Source organism: Marmota monax, unplaced genomic scaffold, assembly GCF_021218885.2.
Source record: "Marmota monax isolate L192 unplaced genomic scaffold, Marmota_monax_Labrador192_F-V1.1 WCK01_AAM20220418_F8-fsc00135, whole genome shotgun sequence".
Lineage (NCBI taxonomy): Eukaryota > Metazoa > Chordata > Mammalia > Rodentia > Sciuridae > Marmota > Marmota monax.
This window is the reverse complement of record NW_026694339.1, coordinates 2,313,984-2,329,732: the sequence shown is the minus strand read 5'-3', so window position 1 is coordinate 2,329,732 and position 15,749 is coordinate 2,313,984. Positions and strand designations below refer to the sequence as shown.

Below are 15,749 nucleotides of genomic sequence, written 5' to 3'. Positions count from 1 at the left end.
TTAGTGGCATCCAAGAAGCTTAATAAATGTTAACAACTACAATGGACCATGATGATTAAATGTGAATCTGAGCTGAAATTCAGGCCTAGTACTTTCTCTTTGCTGGGAGTGACATGGAGAATTCCTTTTAGGAATTGCACCAAAGGATCCACGCGTAGGAAGATGTATCCAAATGCAATCCAAGAGGCATTGACTGAGAAGTAGACTTTGGAGATACACTGCAGATATACTGCCTTTCTTCAATGGTCCTTCCAGAAAAAATAAAAAAAGACAGGCATTATCCTACCCCACTGCCTGCCCCTTCCTGGATGCCAAAGCATTTTGTTGGTGGATATCATTTCAAGAAAACAACAGTGATGGGGAGATGGGGTCTGCTAATGGGGACAAATGAGAATGTGCAATGATTACTCTATCATTAACGGCTTCCGCATACAATACACCTGAAATGGCATTCCCATACACAGTCACCCTATTCCCTCAAACCTTGCAACGGCCAAAGATGAAATCTGCACCCTCTGAAATCTACAGCAAGATAGATGACAGCACAATGGAAGGAAAGACTACACCCATGGTCTTATTGACCTACTTGCCAGCTTGTGCATGGTGGGTAATAAAAGTTTATTGAAAATTAGGGAAAAAAATCATGTATTTTAATTATTCTAAAAGGGATTATGATGTAGCATATGAAGAATCCCCCCCCTCCACAATAAAAAACTACCACCCTTCCACCAGCCAACTCTCCAAACAGCACAGATTTAAAAATCTTGCAATTTTATTTGCATATAAAGGCCGCTAGATATAGAATATCACAATAAATTTAAAGAAACAACAGCTTTCCTAAATTTCAAGGTAACATAAAATAGAATAAAGCTCAACAGCATTTACAATGGGAAAACAGAAATGACTATTAGCGACAATATTTTGTGCTAGCGAAGATTGCATCGACACACAGTGCAAAATGGGAGAGGGGGGAGAGGAAGTAAGAAGACAGTTCAGGGCATTTAAATAGAAAGGACAACTAAGCCTTATTTTAGTTAGCTTCCATTGCATCCATTTAATTCTATACACGCTTGTAACTGTACCTAGATTTAACTCAAGCTCTTTAAGACCTTGAGTTCTGAGAAAATGTGTCAGTTCCTTCGGACTTCTGAGGTGCAGCCACACAGCATCCCACCGCAGTTGTACTGTCCTTGGCAATGTTAAACTCCTAACTTAGAGTACACACAAAAAAATACTTATATATATAAACCCATACTGAAAAGGAGTCTGCACACTCATTTTTTTTTTACTGCATGAAATACCTGCTCTTTACAGGTTCCATTTCCCTATTTTTAAAGCTAAAATAATTTAAAAGAAACAAACAAACAATGAGACCTTGTAAAACCGCATATGGATCTCACTAGCTAAGCCATCCTTTAAATGAGGGCTGTTGTCTTCCCTTGACACACGTCTTCTTTCCAGCAAGAATGTGACGAGAAGGCTTTTTCCATACCTACTTCAGTTGAGAAGATTGTTTTAAATCAGGGCCACATCTGCAAAAATGAAGCATTACCAAGAATACGACAACAACAAAACATTAAAAAATAAAATACTTAAAACAATACTCTTTAAAACAGTTGTGCAAATCTGGGTGGTTTTTAAAACACTGTCTACCTGTTTCCATTTTTTTTTTCTTTTTCTTCCAGCTTAAAGCATATTAAAATAAGACTTCTTTCACTTTTTAAAAGAAAGCTTGGCTGTCCTTTGGCGAACACTAACAATTTACAATGGCGTGGCCTTTGAAAAATCAGAAGTCATATTACAAATTCACAATGCTCCTTTGATTTCCAATGGGTGCCCCATTTAGAAATAATAATAATAATAATATAATAATAATAATAATAATAAAGAAGAAGAAGAAGCACAACCTCTAGCATCATTTTTTTGTTGTTGTTTGTTTCGACAATTTACAAAAAGAACTCACAGCATTTGGAAATAAACAAGTAAGAGAATGTAAGTTTATAATTAGAAAAATGGCAGTTTGTAGACCTTCCCTCATTTTCCAATAAGATAGTTAGAGCTTCAGGAACCTTGTGGGTTCGGAAGGTCAAATATAATCGGAGGGTTGGTCGGTTGAAAGCTGACTGTACATGTTGAGGCATTGATGTACGTTGTATAGCCATCGGTCATGATGCCGTAACCTGTGGGGAGATGGTGTCACAGTTACTGTAATGTATACAAATGATGGTGGTTGAACGTAGGGCCGTCAGGCAAGGAAAACAAGAAAGCCTTTGTCAGTGGGGCAGCGAGTTGAAATTCAGTTGAGCCTGCCTGCCCAGATCCAACGACTTTCAGGAGCTGCTGTCTGATTTTATCCTATTTTCTTTAAAGGGTGGGGGGGAATTCTCCACTTCAACAAAGAGTGATTCTTTTTTTCTTTTTCTTATTTAAACACTAGACTTGTCAGGGAATGACTGTGATTTCTTTAGTAGGGAGAATAAAGAAAAATATTGACCCCCCCCCCTTTTTAAAATAGCATTTTCACTTCAAAGCCCTGGTATGAACTATTGAGTTCTAGGGAAGGAAGTGAGTAATGTAGGAGTAACTCCTCAGGGACAAACAGACCAAATTCCAAGTGGGCTTCAGGGCAGGTGAAGGGAAAGAACTCTGGGAGTTGGGAGATGTGGATACTGGGCTTCCATTTCTGTGAAATAAACTGTCTCTGTGAGAGTTAACCATAGGTAATTTTACCTTGAGTTCTGTGGCTTTGATGCGGAGTTGCATTTCAAAGTTTCATTCAAAAGCATCTACTAATCAACTGTCCAAGTGATGTACAGAATCATCACCATAGGCCACTGTTTCCTGAGCTTACCTGAGCACTAGATCAAGCAAAATCAATCCCTGCCTGCAGTAGAAACCTCTTGGAAGTGACCTATTGGAACAAAGCTAAGAAAACTTCCCTGGAACTCTGGCATGTATGCTTCTTTTATAATTTTATACGCTTAATTTTAGGACGTTTGGAAGTTTGCATATTTCCCTGGATACCATCTATTTGCTCTCCAGCTTCTGCAACTAAGTTTGCAATTCTATATCGATATCAAGCTCTTAAGGCATGTAAAAATATAGCCATGAAGAAATAAAATTACCAGGATTTAGAGAAATCACTGATAAGGTTCTTTTTTTCCATTTGCTAAAATTTCTGCAAGTAAGCCTGTGGAGAGCTTAATGAGGGTCAATGGAAAAATCTCTTAAGAAAAGAAAAGAGGCATTTAAAATGTGCACTGTTTAGTTCTGGGGTCATAAAGTCTTGTTATCTCTCTCCATCAAGAGGTTGGTATTTGCCCTCTCTCTGCCCTCTTCAGCTGTCTTAAGTGAATAAAGGCGAGACAAGTTTATTTGAATATGATCTCCTCCCTTTTAAACTAGTTTATTATTTTGGGACTTTAGTGGAATTCCCCAATTGTCTGGATAGTTTAAAGCTAATTAATGATTTAAATTTTAAAAAGTAAGGGGGGGGCGGTGAAATGCAAACCCAAAGGAATGCTGCAGGAATTCAAACCAGTTTTCAAGATAATGGTCCCCCTGAAATGCAATTGAGATATGAGGTCCCATCTCTGGTCTCCCCTCCCTGCATCATATCATAGAGAAGTACCCTCCTTTGTGGAGTCAGAGGAGTTGATGTCTGCTGCTGCCTGCTTTGGGGGAGCTGGTATCCCTCCTTCCAGTCACTCAGCTGGTGCCTGCACTTGGAGCAAGCTGAATTTTCTCTGGCCTCAGTAGGATGATTTTCAATATCCTCTTTATTACCTGCATAACCAGGAAGCCACTGGATTTGTGGACTCTGAAAAGCAAACTTTGTTTTTTGCTTCGTCAGGCACATAGCCTTATACACCTCAACTTGACTGCAGCTTGATAAATTATTGCAGGGAGCGGCTGCAAGCAGGATCCGGGGAGAATATGGCGGCTGCCCACATAAACGTACCCTTTGCACACAAATATGTGTCCCTGGCAGAGCCTGTGAGCTCAGAAAACCTAAGGCCCGCTGAAGGAGGGCTTTGTGTCTGCACAAAAGTCCAGTTACCTCTGGTTTGAAAAAGGAAAGAGAAGCAAACAAAACCCAGAGCCAGCCGTGAAACCTCCTGTGAGGCTTCAGCTCTGTGATCCTGACTCAGTTTACCTTGAAAGGCAGAAAATGGCAACGGACCAGTTCCCTAATACTTAGGGGAGATTTAATTACTATGTTTAATCTGAGCCTTCAAATGTGCTGGTTCCTTCTGCTTCTGTTGTATATCCTTCACTGCAGGGCCACAGTTATTTTTCAGAGAATGCCTTGTCTTCCTGGGTCTTTTTATGCATTTCATATGAAACATAATATTTATAGGTAGGCATGAACTATACAAGCTTTAAATAGCTTCTAATATCCAGGGCATTTCTTCTAACTCTCTTAAAGAGAAAATTTGTCTTTACATACCTCAGGCTTGCATTGCCGCAGTGATTATCAAATATTCCTCATTACAGCCCTGAGATTCTAAGCTGCCTGGGGGAATGCTGGGTTTGTGGTAAGGTGGGTCAGACAGGGTTCCTATGCTCTACTCTCTGTAAAAGAGAGCAAGCAGTTCCATGTGAAATATTTATCAGCTTTATGTGCAGATTTTTCTCATAAGATTTCATCTTATTAAAGGATTCCACTGTCAAAATGTTTAAAAACCACTGCTCTAGTTATTCCCAGTCTAGCTAAGGTCTTCCTTTGGAGTGAGTCATGAATCCCTTTTTGCTTACCTTCATGAATTCCACCAAACACATGGAGCTTGGGTCGGACTCGCCTCTGGACTGTGTTTAACAGCTCTACGCAGCCCACCCTTTGAAGCTCCTTTGGAACCCAGTCTCGAAAACCTAAGGGTGAAATGCAATCAATACTCTTAATTTTCTCTCTTCAGGTAAGGTTTCATTTAGACTTTCAGGAAGCCATAACTCACAGAAGGATTATTACATTATCTGTAATCCCAGCCTCTCCATTAAAGCTCACAATGGCTTTTAAGAAACTTTTCACTCGTCGCTTTGTCTTCTTTAGGTTCTTGATTTTTTTTCCATCCCACCCCCCCCACCCCCCCCCCGGTTAATTAACATTTTTTTTCCTGTAAGGAATTTGATTTATTCAGCCATGGGTTTCAAATCTTCTTCATGGGGCTCAAATGACATTTATTCATTTATTCCCGGCAGCCCCATAATATCTCTTTCTCCCTCTATTCAGTTACTTTCTTTTTTTAAATTTTATCTTTCTTATACTTTCTGAGAGCAGTTTACTTACAAAATGGTTCAAAGACAGAACAGGAAGGGACTATCTGTGAACTGGACACAAGATCCCTTGCTCTCTTTGAAGATATCAGCTCTTAACCCTTGGTGGTTCCCGTGACCAGTGCTTTGGAATGCCCATTGCTTCTCCACTCTATGGCAACAGGCAACAATATGACCTCATGGTGGCATCCAGCAAGTTGGGGCTAATTGACTACTTTTAAAGTAAAAGCCACTTAGTACTACGCTTAATGCAGGAAATCTATAAAAACGGACATTAATTATAGCAAAAGTCAGCTATCTGGATGATTATGGTCTGAAATGAAATCTATACACCCCAGCAGGATGGAGCATGAGGAAGGCAGGTGGGATGAAAGGCTAAATCATAATCTGTGGGAATCCATTTCATGGTTCCATTAGGTTATTTCTACTGTTTAGAATGGACTGGGCAGAAAAAGGCAGCTTTCTGCTTTCTTTGGTCAAACTGTAGACATGAATATTTAGTGTCTCTGTAAAGACGGGTTAGCTGGGTGTGGGAAGTGACCAGAGAATCTGGGGAGAACATCAGATGAAAGTGGAGGCTCCTGATAAAAATCAAACCAGGATGTTCAAAACTTTTTAACAAGAGGGGAAAATCCTAAATCCACAGTGACTGGCATATTATCTCATGGATGTGTTTTTCTTGAATGGTTTGATTAAAATTTGTGAATTAACTTTTCAATTCAAAGTCACATTCTAAGTAATACTTATAGTCCAGTAAATGTTTCTGTACTGAAGATGCCCAAAGCCCTTACAATAAATAGCCAAAGGAACATCATGACCACATCCAATTAGATTAGGCTGCTCAGGCAAATGGATAAAGTTGGATGGTATAGCAGCTCTGTAGGGTTGGCTACTCAGGTACCTTCACTAGGCAACAAACACTGATAAGAGTATTTAGCTAGCAAATTAACAACATGGATAACCATCCCACACCAAGAAATATCGTGAGGATCATTTATATTTGCATGACTCCCCATCTCAAAACAAGATTATCAAGAAAACTCTTTTAGTACTGTACAGTCAACAATAGATAACAAGAGTAGATTTCCTGTCATGTTTCTTTTACCACAATAATAATAATAATAATAAAGACACTCCCCATTTAAAGTGAAACATCTGAGTTTTCTGAGTGTACCTTAGACAGCAGGGTCCTTGCACAAGGGGTACTGAGTAGATGGGGGACCAGATGGTAGGTCCTGGTTGAAAAATATTCTATGGCTAAGTCAAACCATAACAAGCTCATGAATAGTTAAGGATAATTATATAAATCAATAATCATCTTCTGGCCCATAATCTGGGTCCCTAGGGGATGGCTTTGAAGCACACAGACAATATAAACCTGGCTGCAGCCCCAAGGTGCCTATAGAATGAGTATCCTTAAGTAACTTTCAACATAAGTCCTTACTGAACACTTTAACTTAGAAAAAAAAAGTCTTTTCTCATATAATCAGCTCAAATGTTAAACTTTAAAGATCCCCCAGGTTCCAGCATTATGTGGAAAAGTAAAATGAGCTCCTTTGAACAAAAGTTTCCATCATTTCATTGCCATTCAAAAGCCCTGTGATTGGTAGGTCCATGTCTTCTTTCCATCCCCCACTCCCCCTTACTCCAAAGTGAATACAGTTCTTAAAATAAATTATCAAGCTCAAAAGACTGTGGGGCTCCATACTCATTTGATTTTTCCCTGACTCGACTAAATAAAAAAATTTAATTTCACGAACACCTGTAAGCCTTGCAGAACTGCTGAGTTTAATTATCATACTGGGTTTCTTTAAAGACATTGACTTTTTCTTTTTGTATTCACTATTTTTTTTTTTTTGGAGGAAAATGATTATGTCCCTAAAGCATTATTCATTATGCTTGGGAAAAAAGTCATCTCCTATGACAAAAGGATAACCTTTACTTTACTCACCTAGAGGAGGTCCATGTGTCATGAGGATGTCGATGCCCTCAGGGATGAGGTTCCACTTGTCCAGTAGAGACTGACCTCTGGGTAGGTTAAAGCCCCATCCATTAAACCATGGGGTCCTTTGGGGGAGATAATGCACATGGTATCAGGCCAGCACAGACACATCTCCATTCTACAATATTTCTCTTTCGCACATTCCCCCACGGTTTGCATTGCTCTCTTTTCTCTTTTTGATGGTTGGCCCTGGCAGCAGGATGCTTTTTTGTTGACTGCTTCAAAACCAATCCATTTGAAAGCAAGCGTGGAGCCTACGAATTGTTCCACTAGAAAGGGGCACAGGAGCCTTTACAGTGGAGACTTTCCCAGCAGGCCTCTATCAAAATCTTGACAATGCTTTGTCTTCCCCCAAATCTCAGTGCTTCCTAAGATACCCCGCCCTGATCCAAAGCATTTCCAGCCTTCCTGTAGTGCCTCAGAGCTAAGAAATTCCGTCAGTACTCCTTGACCCTCCCCATCACTATAGAAGTACTTCACCAGAAAGATTCTTACTAAAGTCTTCCGAGAAAAAGGACAGGGGATTTGAGGCAAATTCTGTGTCCACTGAGATGTCATGAATACTCAGGACTGAAACTATTGAAAAAATATGGGGACATTCCAAAGTAACAAAAGGGTCACAGTGAACAAAAGACAAATAAGGAACTGGGGAACAAACCTGACCAAATTACACTGTTATACTGTGTGCACGTACAAATATGTCACAACAAATTCCACCATTATGTATAATTCTAAGGCATAAGAAAAAAGCGAATGAGGAATTTTCTTCCTGCCACCAAAAGGAAGATTTGGGGATATCACTGGTCACTCTGGAATCCACTCCCCTGACAGTGATTGTGAGCACTATACTAGAACTTCTGCTCCAGGAATGAGTTTTTCAACAGGGAATAGGATGAGAGTCTCTGTCCATCTGATGAATGTTCTAATTAGGGCCAAGAATGTCTCATTTATAAATGTGCCATTTATAATTATGGGAGAATGATCATTTTTTTTCTTCTCTATGAAGACTATAACATTAGTATAATGCAGTTCCTAGTACTGTCCTATTCCCAAATGTCTACATATAACCAGTATTTTTCTTGACACAAATTTCTTGTTTTGTAGGGGAATTCCCATTTGCTAGGGCATGCATTTAAAAGACAATTTTCTGGCTAAGCCAAACTTCCTCTTTTGGCTTAACCTGCCCTTCCATGCCTACTGAAAGAGGTGACCTAAAGGGCTAAGGGAAATATTACAGATCTTCCCTGTCCATGTGCTTGGTGTGACCTTCGTGTGTCCTTGATGGGACATCTGAAGAATGCTGACTTCATGCTGGGTTTGGCTCACTCAGGAGAACTCAGACTTTCAGGCTTATCTCAAGGCCATCAGTACCTCCCCAGGGGATCTGGTCTGTCCTAGGGGATGAAGTGTCCTTGAGGGGACCACAGGTCATGCAGGTTGTTAGAAGGGAACTTTCTTTGTTCTCACTTTATTTAAGGAGCCCCATCGGGAATAAGACTTTGGAGTCACACCAAGGAGAGGACACTCTTCCTGGGACTCCCCAGTGGGGACCCTGTAAAGCTGCCTTGGGAATCCCCAGCTACATGACTTCAGGTATTGGTGTTTCCCTGATCTGGTGATGTGTTTTCTTTTCTTTCTCTCTTACCTATCACTTTTGCTTTTGTTCTTGCTTCCATATTATCACTCAAATAAATGCCAGCTTGTATAAAGAGAGTGCTATTGTCTATCAGATCTGACTTGCCAAATTCAGCAGCTACACACATATCTAACGCTTTAGTGTTACACAACCCCAACCTTGCTCTTCTCAGCTAATTAAACAGGTGGTATCCTTCATGTAAAGACAATCATTGGCCAGATTAATGGAATTCTCTCAAGAATCTGGATTCAGAAACAGTGGCCGAGAATTCATTTGGTGATGGACAAATGTAGTTGAGGCCAGAGAAAGAAGGACAACTATAGAAAGTTATGTCAAAATCTATTTACAGGTGAGAACCTCCATTCCTGCAGAGATGGTGGAGAAAGTTCCAGAAAGAGGAGACTGTGTGGCCCCAGGTAGAGAGAGAAATCAAGAAAGTATCTGATTTATTTCCTAACTACTTTCCAAACCCCCGTGCCATGCTCAGGGAGTTTACTTACAATAACAAATGCTAATCATGATGGTGACAGCTGTCCTTTATTGTGTCAAGGCACTATTCTAAGTATTTCATTTGTATTAACACATTTAAACCTTGCAACAAACTCCAGAGGTAGGTACCCTTATCATACCTATATTATAGATGAGAAAACGGATGCACAGAGAGGTCAAGTAAATATAACCAATAACTTGGTTCCGAATCCCACACTCTTACCCATTACACAACTCCTCTTCTTAGATATTACCTGAATTAACTTACTACTTGTCCTGGGTGAGCCTCTTCTATCTCTTTCAAGTTCGAAAGTCTTGTGGCTTGGAGCCAAATAATATGCCAACTTTATGGTTCTGAAGTCCAGCAATAACATGGTGGAGTAGACATCTGTTGTTTCTATAGACTGAAATCTTTTCTCCTTCTTTTGGTGACAACATCTGAATTTCCTTTGGGGGCCACCTCCTCCCTAACTCAGTACATGAGTTTCTGGCAAGGCTGACTCCATTCCTGCCCTTGGAAATGAAGCAAGTATTGTATCTCTCTAAACATAATTTGTTTAGGGATGTACATGTGACCTAAGCTGGGTCAATGAGAGTCATCCTCAGCATTTTATTGGTGCTGGCTAAGAAAAAAAAAAAAAGATCCTGGTTTCTTCTCTGGCATCTGCAGTCTCAAGAACTGTGTAACCCTGGAACTGCCTGGGAGCTGTCTTAGCCTTTGCTTGAGAATCAAACCCAAGAAAGAGAGGGCTCTGATGACCTGGCTGGATATATGGATCTAGCTATGTCGGATGATGCCTGTGGAACTTTCCCAAGTACCCGAGGCAATAAAATCCTTTCCTTTTTATTAGCTTGTGTTAGGTCTTTCCTGCAAATGAAAGAGTCTTACTACATATACTTATTGTATGTGGTATAAAAGTGGCCTAGGTGCTTGTGGTAGGCAATAGTATCTCTTACCCTAACAAAGAGGTCCACTTGTGACCCCTGGAACCTGTGAATATATTACCATACATGGCAAAGGGGAATTCAGCTGACCTTAAAATAGACAGATTACCTTGGAGTATTCAGTTGGGCCAGGTGAAACCCACAAAGGTGCCTAATAGTGGAACAGGGAGGGCAGAAGAGATCAGAGTGAAGCAACATGACAAGATTCAACCCACTTTCACTACTGGTGAGGATGGTGGGAGACGACCAGTAGCCACGGAAAGTGGGGGGCCTCTAGCTGCTGAAAAAGCTAAGGATAAAAAAGGAATTCTCACAGAGACCTCCATAAAGGAACACGACCCTGTCAACGCCTGGATTTTTGTCCAGTCAGAACAGCATCAAATTGCTGACCGTCACTTTTTCTAAGGTAAATATGTTTTCTGTGAAGCTACTGCATTTGAGTTGATTTGTTACAGCGGAAACAGAAATGAATACAGTCAGTGCCTACCACGTTTCTGAGGCTATACTGTACAGGGGCTGTGAGTGGCACTGGGCCCCCCTTGGCACATGCTCAATCCACCCAGTCCATCCACAGCCGCCTGCCGTGTTCCACTACCTGCACTGCTTCTGGAATCCTTAGAAAGCAATGCTCCTTTTGGAATCCCCGCCTGCTGGGGCAGCCCCAGCCTCACAGGCCTGGGGAGAATGCCAGGAGACCCTTTCAGAACTGCATTCATCATCTTGCTCTCTCCAGTCTTCTAGCGCTTCCTGCCTTCAGCTTCTCAAACATTTTCATTAGAGTCTAAAATACAGCTTTCTCAGTTTGGATGCCCATCCTCCAATTTACAGTGACTCCCTTCCAAGATTTGTCTTAAAAGTAAAAGCAAAACAAAACAGAATAACAACTTCAGAACCTAATGGAAATCCAGTAAGCATTTTGGCAGGGGAAAGACAGAGAGAAAAATAAGCAAAAACATCTGCTTTTCTAAACTTTGAAAAACAAGCTTCTGGGACTAGGGTTCTTATTTGGATAGCAAATAAAGACGTGTTTGAAAGCACACCCAAGTTGTCACTGCCAAGAGGGCTCTGATGTTATTTTATTAGAGTGGGGGTTGAACCCAGGTGTGCTATACCACAGAGCCACATCCCTAGCCCTTTTTATTTTTTATTTTCAGACAGGGTCTTGCTAAGTTGCTGAGGGCCTCGCTGAGTTGTTCAGGCTGGCCCCAAACTTGTGATCCTCCCGCCTCAGCCTCCTAAGTTGCTGGGATTTTAGGAGCGCACCACTGTGCCCAATGTAGGGCTTTGATTTTGCCGAAGACAGGCAGCTCTGGGGTCCCAGGACAGGAGGTCCTTCCAGAGTCATAGCAAAATACAACTTTTTTTCCCCCAGTTTTCCCTTGTAGGATTTTCTCTCAGAAGTCCATAGTCATATTCCCCCAGAAGATTCTCAGTAGTTCTCAGTAAAAGATTAAGACAAACTTGTGTTTTATAGATAACCCAAATTTCACTTTGTTAATGTTAACCCTTGTGGCAAAATCCAGACGTTTCTAAGTTCAGGATCACATTTTAAAATGTCTGGTTTTTATTTCAACTCAAACTTGTATATGTGTGAGAGTGAGAGTAGTTAAGTTATAGGAAAAGGAACATGTATCAAGTCCCTGATATGCTCTACACAGAGATTTTACATAGACTATTGAATTTCAGTTCCTCATCACAATCCTTAAGCCATGTTTTATCACTCTATGTTTAGATAAAAACCTAAAATCAGTGATACCAAGTAACTTGTCCAGTGAGTAAGATCTGAACCCAGACCTGCTGTTTACAAAGCCTATTCTTGTCTTGCACAAAGCCAACAAAACCCAATGTCAGTTTGGCTCTTAATATATAAAGTAAAAACATGGCTGTTCCATACAGTCTCCTAGGCTGAGCACTGTACAAGATGCCATGGGATTATGCAATCAAAGTAGCCTTAAATAAAAACAGTTTGCCATGGCCTGTCTGAGGTGCGGGGGGCTTGATATTTCTCTATAGAGGTAAGGCTTTTCATAGAGAGTGGCAATTCCACATTGCACTAGGAAAAGCAGCCCAGTGATGGGTTCCAGAATTATCCCACGTTGATTTAATAAATGGGGCACACAGAAGTGGAAAGACCTTTATTCTCACTCTGGCCTCATTTCATGAACCCACTTGCACCTTAGATGAGAGAAAGACTTTCTTTGGGCTAGTTTCCTCATCTGAGAAATGAACAAATCGGTGGCCTCAATTGTGGGATTTCAAGATTGCCTTTAGGTTGCGCAAATCTTATGAGAAGCCCAATATGCAAATCAGGGAAAAGGAGAGGCCCTGGTACCAGGGAATGGGAGGAAGGAACTCAGAGCCTGCTCATTCAACCCCGCCCTCGCACCCTCCCCCTCCCGGGCCCAACATATGCCTCTTGACCAGAGAAGCTGGCCAAACCTGGAACTTGATGATCTTTCTAAGATCTCAAAATTCTAACATTTTATCCTTCTGTGCAGATGATCGGGGTTGTGAGCAAGTACTGTGGATTGCTCTCAGTGAATTACCCAAATTGCCTGAGAGGGACCGAGTCCAGTGAGGGAGAAATATCTGAACAGAGCAGAGACTGAATGTGTCGGCGTCAATGAATAATGCTTTATCCAGTTCAGTTTCAACCTGAAACATGAAACCCCAGCAGAGAGCCCATCAGGGGTTCACTGGAAAATATGTGCACAGCCAACCTCCAGAGCCCCACAATGGGTTTTGTTCTGTAGCAATGGGGGGTGAGGGGGAAAAGGAGGGGAGAGGAATCCAAGGGAACAATGTCTATTGCCTGGGCCAAGGACTTAATAATTAGCTGTGACTAACAAACACCACATGGGAACCAACTTGTAAGAAAATGTCCCACAAAAGCACCTTATTGCCAGTGGGCCAATCTGAGCCTGCAGCCCAGCCCCTCCTACGGAGGAGGGATTAAAAAACCCTAGAAAGAAGGGGAGCAGCTCCATCTGCCCGAAGTCACTGGACTCAGCGACTCAGAGAGATGCAAGCTGGGGATGCTTTCAAGGTACCGGCCCCCTTGCTCTTGAAATCACAGGCACTTGGCCTCTGGAATTCCAAGGGCTGGGGCTAAGGGAGTTAACACAGGCAGAACTTGTTCTAAATAATGCCAATACAAAACAGGTTTTCTATATGGAAGCAAGTTGAAATGAAATCTCTGCAAAGGTCATCTGTGTTTGCAGTACACAGTATGTAGTGCAGGCAGAGGAGAGCCGTCAGGCCATAAATCCAGGGAGGCTTGGACAGGCGAACGGCTGTTTACTCCTCCACAAACTTCAGAGGGGACTGGCCATGGCCTGGGAAAGCAGATTAGGAAGTAAGGCACTGGTGCTTGCTGTGCTCAGGTGTGCTACTCAGGTTCCCAAGCGTGGTGCTGGTCAGTGTGCACAGATTTTTGATGGTGAGACAGGTCCTGGGCTGTCTGTACCACAAAGATTTGACTTCTCTGTAATATAGTCTCCTGGGTGCCTCTTGCAGGGATTAAGGCTTGGAAGCCCTGGGGCAGCTCCACTGGGGTTCTGCACAGTAGCTATGAAGGGTCAAGTCAAGGGCTCCCATAACATCCGGACTTAGGACCTAACAGGCTAGCTGTGCCACTTAGAGCAATGAGAATCTGGAGGCTCTATAAAAGTTAGCCATTCTTACTTTAGAGACCAAGGTTAAGAGCATGGATTATGGAGCCAAACAGACCCATGTTCAAGTTCCAGACCTGCTGATTACGGATTTCTCTGAACTTCAGTTTCCTTGTCTTTAAAAAAGCAAAAAGGATAAGGACAGAAAAAAAAAAAAGAAATAAAAAGAAACCACTAATGATCAGAATTTTTCCTATGTTTAAAGGAGTTAACTTATACAGAACTTTTGGCAGAGTACTGCCTAGGAGTGTTAATGTACAACTTTTAAATTTGTATATGATATAGTTAGCAAGGTACATGTGCATACACACACATACACACACACACGTGCGCGCACACACAGTTGTTCATGTTTTTATTTCTTGAATTTTCCATGCAGGGACTCATCAAACTATAGACCCCCCAGCTGCAGGATTTTTTTAAAAATTTGCCAATGAACAGGCAGGTATTACTGGATGGCTGGACAGAGCCTGATTTCTTCTGGCTGATGACTTATCAAAAGGCACTTCCTCAGTTCACTTTTGAGTGGAAGTTTTCCAGAGAGGCACTGGCTCATTCAGCCTCTCGTCCGCTCAGTGGCGCATAGACAATCCCTCGGAACACGAGAGCACAGGGCAAAGCGGTTAGTCAAGGCTGCTTAGCCGGTTGGTACAGGTGGTTAGATTCTGACAAGATCTTAAATTGGGAAAGTTCAAGAAGAGGTTATTTTGGGTCCCCGGAATATTCATAATAGGGGGCTCAGAGAGGTTCGCTGGCGAAACTGACAAGCTACTAATTAATGCTCTCACCGCTGCCTGGCACCTCCATTAAGCAAAACTCAGAAACCGGGAGCCAATTTTCACATACACTTTCTCTCCTACATCCTGGCCCTTCAGAATGGCAACCTTCTTCACGCCTGGCACTCCCAGCCACCACCGGCCCCTCTCCGACTGCACATCACACCGGGTCCAGGAGAACTAATTTAACCACCGCTGGTTAAAATCGTGCCGTACTTCACAGAGCCTTTCACATGCCATGAAGCTGTCATGATAATTCTTGATCTCTAGCTCACCTGACAGCTCAGCCCTCCCTTGACTGCAAAGCTTCCCCGTCAGTTAGAAACAGCAGTTTCCTTGGCACCAGATGTGTCATCCTGAATATCCAGATGAAAGGCAGACGCCTGCCCCTCCCTCCTTCCTTCCCTCCCTCCCTCCCTCCCTTGTTTTCCCTTCTTAGCTCTGGATTTGAAGATGCCCGCCTTCTCCCTCCACCTGTACTCAAGTCTCTCCACTTGGCAGCCTGCAAGTTACTCCTCCATGCAATTAAAAGGATGTCTTGCATTAGCCCACAGAGCAACTTCACACCTCGTGCATCAAGGAGACACAGGCACCAATTGACATCACCAGGAGAGGGAGGGAAAATGTAACTCCAGGGCAGGATTTCCACCCCACCCAGCTGCCTGGGAAGCCTGTCTCACCACAGCAGCACTCAGCTGCCCCCAAAGGCAGTGCTGCCTCCCTCTCACCAGCTGTCTTGTCCCATCTCACCACTAGGACTTGGGAGCCTGGTCTTCTGCTATGAGGTCCTTGGGATGCAATGAGATGCGGTTTTGATAAAGGGCAGGCCTGGGTGGCTAATGTGGTCTGTGTGCTGTGGACAGGAAAGGAAAAGATGGTACCTGAGGACAATCCCATGAGCCGCATGAGCTACACACAGGGTTTCTCAAACCAAGGGAACACACACTGCAGTGTTT

At 42.4% G+C, this 15,749-nt stretch overlaps 1 protein-coding gene across 4 annotated transcripts in view; it reads right to left on the bottom strand.

Annotated features, from left to right (window-relative positions):
* Positions 1 to 754: 754 nt before the first annotated feature.
* Positions 755 to 15,749, bottom strand: part of Mpped2 (metallophosphoesterase domain containing 2) — a 169,941-nt gene continuing 154,946 nt past the window's right edge. For all 4 annotated transcript variants that reach the window (XM_046467524.2, XM_046467526.2, XM_046467525.2 and 1 more), the window contains exons 5-7: positions 7,226 to 7,341; positions 4,759 to 4,872; positions 755 to 2,180 (exon numbers count right to left, since the gene is read on the bottom strand). In XM_046467524.2, the coding sequence (XP_046323480.1) occupies positions 2,062 to 2,180; positions 4,759 to 4,872; positions 7,226 to 7,341 (349 nt within the window). In that variant the 3' untranslated portion in view covers positions 755 to 2,061. The remainder of the gene's footprint in view (positions 2,181 to 4,758; positions 4,873 to 7,225; positions 7,342 to 15,749) is intronic.